This window comes from Otolemur garnettii, unplaced genomic scaffold (assembly GCF_000181295.1).
Source record: "Otolemur garnettii isolate 467f Iridium unplaced genomic scaffold, OtoGar3 scaffold00054, whole genome shotgun sequence".
In the NCBI taxonomy this organism is placed as follows: Eukaryota; Metazoa; Chordata; class Mammalia; order Primates; family Galagidae; genus Otolemur; species Otolemur garnettii.
The window spans coordinates 4210443-4218483 of NW_003852449.1; the positions used below are offsets into that span (position 1 = coordinate 4210443).

At 48.1% G+C, this 8041-nt stretch overlaps 1 protein-coding gene across 1 annotated transcript in view; it reads right to left on the minus strand.

Annotated features, from left to right (window-relative positions):
• The window catches only part of ABHD12B (abhydrolase domain containing 12B), a 60194-nt gene extending 52487 nt beyond the window's left edge, over window positions 1–7707 (minus strand). The window contains exon 1 of the mRNA XM_012806551.2: window positions 7583–7707. Within this exon, the coding sequence (XP_012662005.1) occupies window positions 7583–7707 (125 nt within the window). The remainder of the gene's footprint in view (window positions 1–7582) is intronic.
• Window positions 7708–8041: the final 334 nt, after the last annotated feature.

An 8041-nucleotide genomic window follows, 5' to 3' on the forward strand; every position in this document is an offset into this window, starting at 1 on the left:
AAAAAAAAAGTTCAGTCTATTTAATAACATTCAAGACTCTTCTTCGCTTAGTCCCAACCTACTTCAGCAGCCTCGTGCCCGACCACTCCCCACCAGGACTCCCATTTGTCCTTCACACGCGGATTTTTGCCAGACTTACGACATTTCTCTACACCATCTGTGTGGCAAAATCCAAGGTGCCTTTCAAGGCTCCACTCAAATGCCCTTGACTTGTACAGAATCTTCCTTGATCTCCAGGCAGAATTAGTCCCTCCATTCTGTGTTCACATTCATATTATGCCCCTTGGGGGGTTCCCAGCGGAAGGATTTGCAGGAAGGACTTTGTTAAGGACAAGCTCCCGGAAGAGACCAGTCAATGAACAAGAGAAGTAACACAGGGAAGGGGAAAAGACCTAATCGAGGGTGAGAATTGGGTCAATGTCCCAAGGGGGTGGCTCAGCCCAGTTCCATAGGGGAACTCTGGACATTAAGTTATGTCCTCTGTAAGGCAAGCGACATTGAGCCGTCCCTGACAAGGGACGAAGCTCCCACACACTTTCTGCTCTGTGCACGTGTGGACAGTAGCCCAAGGCCAGCCACAGAGGGAGAGGCCTACGTGGAGGCCAGTGGCAGAAAAAGCACGTCAGAGTGGATGGAGGAGACCCAGAAATGGTGGACGGGGTCCCAGCCTCTGGGCGGAGGCAGACAGCGTCGGCTGCTGTCCCGGTGGGCTCTGCCTGGTGAGCCCCACACGAACAGTTACCCCATTTCTCCCGCCAGCGGATAGTGAACATCTTCGGGGCAAAGACACTTCTTGGGTGCCCTTGTGTCCCTGCAGCAGGTGAGTGTGTCACTAGCGTCTGCTGATTCACACTGAACACACATTTGGGGGCTACCAATCATTTTGCTGATGTGTGTGTGTGTGTTTTCCTGGCTGGTTTTAGCTCAGTAATAAAAGATACGACTTCTGGAGTTTCAAAACCCCAAAACGTCAACTTTTCACCTCGCACTTTTCTTCCTGGGGCAACTTGCTCAGCATATAGCTCCCTAAATTCCAAGACAGTCTGCTTCTCCATTCAGTCAAGATGCCAACCCAAGAAACATTTTTGAAAGATCACAGTCACTGTCACTGCCAAAAGAAGACATTCTTGGCACACGAGATGCCTGGTTCAATATGAGATGCCAGATGGTGATTTCAACTTCAGCTAAATTCCTGCTGGAAAGTGTTTGAACTGCAGATGAGAAAAGCTTCTATGACAAATTTCCAAGTGTTAGAAGCTTCAGAGGAAAATGGCAAGTGTTGGTACACCTCCCTGCTGCCGCCGCCAGCAGCCACACACACACAGAGCTACAACCTGCCTCTGGTGAAGGAGGCAAAAACGCCTTTGCTTTTTAAGAAGACTGTAGACTCTGATGTGACTGTTTCTGACTCTAAAGTGTATTAATTGAGAGCAAATACTATTGGACTAATACGGTGTGCTTTTTCAAAACGTGCGTCCTCTTTGCATCAGTAATGACTCTCTGCCCTCTCTGCCTAGAGCCCCCCCTGTTAAGCCCATTGATAATCAGAGTATCTCCCCTCCCTCCAGATTACAGGAGCTGTTTGTAAAGCACAGACTGATGGTGCCCTGCCCGGATGCCCTTGGAAACCTTTGGCTGCTTCTGTGTACCCACACCCTGCCTTCAAGACACTTTGCTTTTGTAATGAATTGGCTCTTGCAACTGTCTTCAGAAGACTATCCTTGGACTACTGAAGTTTCACCCTCATGAGAGTTTACGATGACCCTGAGGTGCCAGCCACCAAAGACTTACTGCTGCAGGACTTTGAAAGCCCAACTCCCCGACTCACATCAGAGCAAACTCTGAGATGTAATCATGCTCAGAGCATCACTCAGCATGAGGCTGGGACTTGGGCTTCCTCCCTCCCTTGCTCCTCCTCCCCTGCAGGGTTCTCCTGTAACACATGCTCCATGCTACTCTGGCCTCCAAATCCTCATCTCAGGGGCCATGTCTGGGAAACGGACTTAAGAAATGCTAGGCATGGGGCAGCGCCTGTGGCTCAAAAGGGTAGGGCACCAGCCCCATATGCCAGAGGTGGCGGGTTCAAACCCGGCCAAAAAAAAAATCTACAAATTCAGTTAAAATATGGGGCAGCGTCTATGGCCCAAAGGAGTAGGGTGCTGGCCCCATATGCTGGAGGTGGTGTGTTCAAAACCAGCCCTGGCCAAAAACAGCAAAAAAAAAAAAAAATGCTAGGCAGTGAAAGAATTCAAGGAGGATCATGCTGATGGAGAAAAGAAATTTTTTTCTAGAGCAAGGAATGTGTACATACCTTCTTATCAACCGAGTCGCAGAAGAAAAGAGTGGACAAACTCACTGGAGTCTGGAGAGTGGTTAATATCAAAGGGACTGTTTATAAAGGTGTGGGCCCAGTGCAGAGGGACAAGGATAGTGGCTGCCTGGAAGCTCGTAACAAGGGGTGCCACGGCCAACGCAGGCCTCGCTGACAGCTGGTGACAGAGTTGTGTGGAGACTGCTGTGTGATAGAGCTGTGATCTTAGAGGTTGCAGGGGTCTGCAGAGACCCTACAGGGAGCAAGCTGAGGAACTAAACACCTCAGCCTCCTGCTCCAGCTCCTTCCAGCCCTTTTTCCCAGTGATCCCATTAACTGAACCTGTGGGACACCAGGCTTGGTGGAGCCTGTTAACGCAGAACATCCAGGTTGGCCTTTTAGGGCACATGCGGGTGGAAAAGGGCAGAGAGAGGATCTGAAGTGACAGTCAGAAGCAGCTCAGCACACCTACAACCTGCTTAAAAATAGACACACACTTTCATTCTCTCTCTCTCTCTCTCTCTCGTTCTTGATTTTAACCTATGACCATAAATAGGCACCATGTTCCTCCCTGCTGATCTTGTTTCCTTCTGTCTTATTTGCACTTTGAGGGACCCAGAGACAGGCTGCATGATGTGAGTGAAGCTTAATGATCAAGAGTCAGACAAAACACGTTGTTATTAGGGTTGAATATGGCATCTGGGAATGGAAGCATTGGCCCCAATGCTTCAGCCTCTGAGACATTTTATGCAGATTTGGATATGACTCCCAGAACCCAGTGCCATAAGATTTAGCACAACTTTGACCTCAATATTTGGGTGCAAGGAGGTCTAAACTATATCCTTAGAGAATTATTCCTCACAATCGAAAGTGAAATGCAGATCACAAGCTTTTTGTAAGGCCATTATGTAATTGCTGTCTCACCAACCCAGGTGTAAACTTCCCAAGGGCCTCATGATCGGCAGCAACACTCTCTTCCTGTCGGTCTCATTTTCTGTGTTTGAAATGGTCATTTCCCCTGAATTTCGGCTTTCGTTTGAATCAGAATCGAAAGCACCACAAAACGTGCAGAGTGGAAGAAAATCAGGCACTCAGTTATTTCAAGGTGTTAGAGATTAATCACAGAAAACAGCCTGGGGCCTGGGGATGGTGGCAGGAGCTGGTGTGGGTGGGGGGAGGGAAGGCAGAAGACAGAGAAGCCCCCCTCACCTGTCCCTGGATGAGTCGTCCCCAGCGGCCACTGCCTGCCTGGCCTTCAGGCCTCTCTCTGCTGGCACCTGTGGACACAGAAAACACGTGGGCGGCAGGGAGGTGGGCGCTGTAACAAACAGCCTACAGGGTAGTCATTTCCTAGTATTAAAGTAGTATATATTGGCCCATTTTCTTCCAAAATTTTATTTTAAAAAATACGTTGAGGGGCCAAAGTGTTTAGACGACAGCAATTAAAAGAAAATGTTTTTCAACATTGTGCTTTGTTCCATGGTCAGCCAGAAATCCTCTCGGGGGTGAGGGCTGGTGGAAACCAGCCCAGGCCTAGAGATGTGACATCCTGAGCAAAACCTTCCTAAACCCAGGATCAGAATCCTCCTCTTGTTCCAACACTGCGCTTATATGGCAGCCACCAGCCCCACGTGACCAGTCTGAACTGAGACACGCTGCCAGCGCAAAATACTCACCAGGGCTCAAAGACTTCCCGTGAAAGCAAGCATGAGGTACCTCACTGATGTTTTTCATATCGACCGCGTGTTGAAATGATAACATTTTGGAGTATATTGGGTTAAATATTAATTTTAATGTGTTCGTTATTAACTTTTTAAAATGTAGCTACTAGACAATTTTTAATCACACATGTAGTTCATGTTGTATTTCTGCTGGAGAGAACTTAAAAAATACATGTTTCTGAAATGTATATATATATATATATGTCTCTGGGTTCCCATTTCTTTTTTGTGTACATCAAATTCTAGAAAATTCAAATTAGTTTTGCTTGGGAAAAATGTTACATCATCTTCCATCCAAAGGTCATTTTTAAGAAGAAAAGATTTCATGTCATTTTGGTTAAGTGTTGAAGGGCGTGGGAGGGGAAGGAACACCAATAGTTCTTAAAACAAAATTTCATTTCCTTCTCCTTTGAATGAAGCTATAATGGCAGCCTTTGGGCATTTACAGTCTTCAAAATAGTACAACATTTCCAGAATTTAGCTGCATGGAAAGGGCTGTTCCAACAGTGAGGATCCCCCCACCTCCCACACAGACACATGCCACCAGCTCTTCTCCCTGGAGTGCCACATGTTTGGAAAGTACCTAATGCGCAGCCCGTGAGGTCCAAAAGATGCATGTGCAGTAATCACTTCCTGCCTGCTTCAAGTGCTGGGCCACATAACCAGCAGTGGACAGAGACCAGGCCTCCACTGCACCTTAGGACTGATGATCAGCAGAAAGAGCACTGGAGGGAAGGCCCAGAAGCCCACTGGAATGGAGTGGAAGGTTGCCTGTGGGTATAGAGGTCACAGACATCTGCACTGGTCAGGTAGAGCCTTGAACATCAGGGAAAAAATAGACCAGAATGACCTGCTGGAAACCATGTTTGGGGAAATTCTTGCTCCCTTCTCTGCCATGTATGTATACGTCCCCCACTGGAGGACCTGGTCAGAATCTGATGCCACCTACCAGCATTCCTTACTCTCTCATGTGTGCACAGTTTTGCTTCCCCAAGAAAGGAGGATACATTCTTCAATCAGGGCTGGGAAACCTGCAGCTGTGGGACCACATGGGGCCTTTTGGATCTTGGAGTGTGGCCTTTTGACTGAATCCAAATTTCACAGAACAAATCCTTTTAATAAAGTTCTGTGAAGTTTGGATTTGGTCAAGGAGCTGCACTGGGGATCTGGAGGCCTTGAGGCCACAGCTTCCCTTGAACATCTTAGGACTTGCGGGATAGTATTAGGTACAGAGAAGGTACTCAATGCTTCCTTAAAAACAATAAGTTGTGTGGAATCTTGTTCTATCATTCTTTCATGTACTTCATGGGGGAGTATTGAGAGAGAATTCCAATTTCTAGTAAGGGTCCTCCAGGGGCAGTAGTGTACAATCCTTTTCTTTCTGTTCCTTTCCAGTCCCCTTTCTGTGTTTTTCTCCTAATCACCAACATTTTGCTGCTGAAACTCTAAGCCCTTGAGTTGCATGTCCAGAACCCAAATGTCCCTCTTCCTCCTTACACCATCAATCTTCCTTACGGACTTGGGGAGTGTGATGCCCTTTTCTTTCACCCAGACGGTCCCTGGGCTGGACTCTAACTGCTTTAACCATTGGCCTTACAGGTTCTACAGCTTACCTGAAAACTATTCTGCCAGTTCAAATGGTCAGGGAGATAAGAAAGGCATCTGTCACAGATGTGTGGAAGGTGCTGGGACTTGCTACCTGAGGGACAGGCTATTTGGCTACTCTGTGAATAAGAAATGACTTATACTCACCTGTGACTTGGGAGAGACTGGACTGAGTTTGGTTAGAGCTGTAACCTTTCCTCATCCAGAAATAAAAAAAGTCACTCTTTTGACTCCAGAAATTTACAAGGCCTGAATTCAGAATTTATATTCTCTCTCTCGAATTCATTTTCTTGTCTTGATTCTAATTTAATAACTACCAAATTACTTCTTCTTCCATGTATTATTCTTCAGTTAACTTTTAGAGTGTGTAACTCTCTAAGAAAGTCAGTTCCATCCTGTGAAAAGCAGCAGAAAACCACTTGAAAATGCCATGTACAAATTCCTCAAGAATCCTGGGTCCCTAAAACAGGTACTGTGTAAAATGAGAGTTAAAATCAGAGACAGATAAACTGCAACAGATTAAAAATGAAATTTAGTTTGTGAAAGGTAAACATTTACATTTCTTTTGGGTTCCTTATCTTGTATTTTAGGTCTGCAGGTTGGCTGCAATACCTGCTGTTATTTTTTATTTAATAGAAAAAAGGTCAAACAATAGGCCCTAAGGGAAGTCCCTGCTTTTTTCCAGCAACTCTAGTCTGGACCAGGACTAACCATCTGTCCAATTATAGGCATGTGATGTTCTAGAAATGATCTTTCTTGGTAAGCTTGTTCCTCCAGCCCACACCACCCAGTCGCCGCGCTCCACACTTCTCCCTCCTCTGCAGAGGCTGGAAGGGATCCCAGGCCCCAGCCCCAGCACCAACTCCAGTCACTCCTCTCTCCTCAAATCATACAACCCCCAGCAATTCTGATCTTTCTCCACAGGCAGAGAAGGCCACTTTCAACATCCCTGGGCCCCCCAAGATCACTGCTTTAAAGCTCATGAGCAATTTCACCCTTAAGGATTCTTGCAGATTAAAAGGTTATGGTTGGAGAAATAACCATCAGAATGAGGCTCCCATGGCGCAGATTAGAAACAAGGACACCTCTTCATTTTTACCTTCCGAGACTGACGGCTGTTTAGTGCCCAGTGAGCACTATATTCTTATCTATAAGATGACACCTGTGTAAGTATTCTGGTAACGGATTAGCTGGCCTCCAAATGAAGTGTGTGTGTTATAATTACTACTGGCTGGCAGCCATGCCTACGGCTCGTGAGTGTGTGTGCCTCTCCCAGAGTGTTGCGAAGGAGACAGGGACATGAACCTCTTCTTGTTCCTCGTCCCCAGGTGCACTGTGTGGAAGGAAGAAAGCTTGGGTTTTAAAACAATGATAACATCTTGCATAACTGTAGATCCCTATCACAACCAGGAAACTGACACGAATGAAGCCTTACTGGAATTTCGCCAGTTTTGCCTGCTCTGCATTGTGTGTGTCTTTACTTCTGTGCAATTTTGAGTCTCAGGTCTGTCCAGTCCTCGATGTATGATACGGAGCAAGCTCTCCCACTCCGAGAGATTTGGTCTCCACACTCGCAGAATGGGGAGAGTGTCTGCCTCCTAAGGGAGGCGTGAGCCCTAGCTAAGGTCATTTCTGTGTTATGAATGTTACTGTTCCTCCCGGCTTGCGGCTTGTTCTCTCAGTAACAAGGGACCTATCTACAGTTTCCTGCTAAAATATAACCAAGCTTGTGGGCTGCAATAAATAGATCCTTCCTCAGGGGTAGCCCCTGGGCCACCGCCTCCGGGCTGGACCTGGGGTCCTGTTTGCGTGGAGAGCTCAGGCACAGGGAAAGTTGACTTGGGGGTGGGGGGAATTGCAGAATAAGGGTGGGAGGGGACAGTAAATCCCGGCAACTCCAAGGAGCTTCCGACCTGCGTGACTTGCGACCGAGGATTGGATGTACCCTCCGAAGGCTGCACAGCGGGTGGGAGCCCGTGGGGACGTGGTGCGCTGGTATGGAAGCCAGTCTGGACTTGGGTAGAAGGGTTTCACTTGCTCCTTAGGGTTCAGAGTCAAGTCTAGGGCCATCCCCTACTGGACATCCCCTTCAATGACCGCCCATGTTTCTCGAGGGCTGGGAAACCCAGAGCCGCCTGGGAGCCAAAGACCGGGACCTCTCTTTGCATAGGACTGCGGGCAGGGGATCCAGGGTGCGGGCGTATTTGGAAGTGGAGGCGACAGGCAGGGGGCGGAGGGTCGGACTCGCCAGGCTCAGCCAGGGCGAAGGGTGGGTCTCCCACCCTCCCACCCCCGCACCGCGAGCCCTGGCGTTTCCAAGTTCAAATCTCCGCGGCGGGGGCTCGGCCAGGAGGGCGGTTCCGCCGGGACCCGGGCGGCGCCTCCAGCTCCTCCCTCAGCGGCC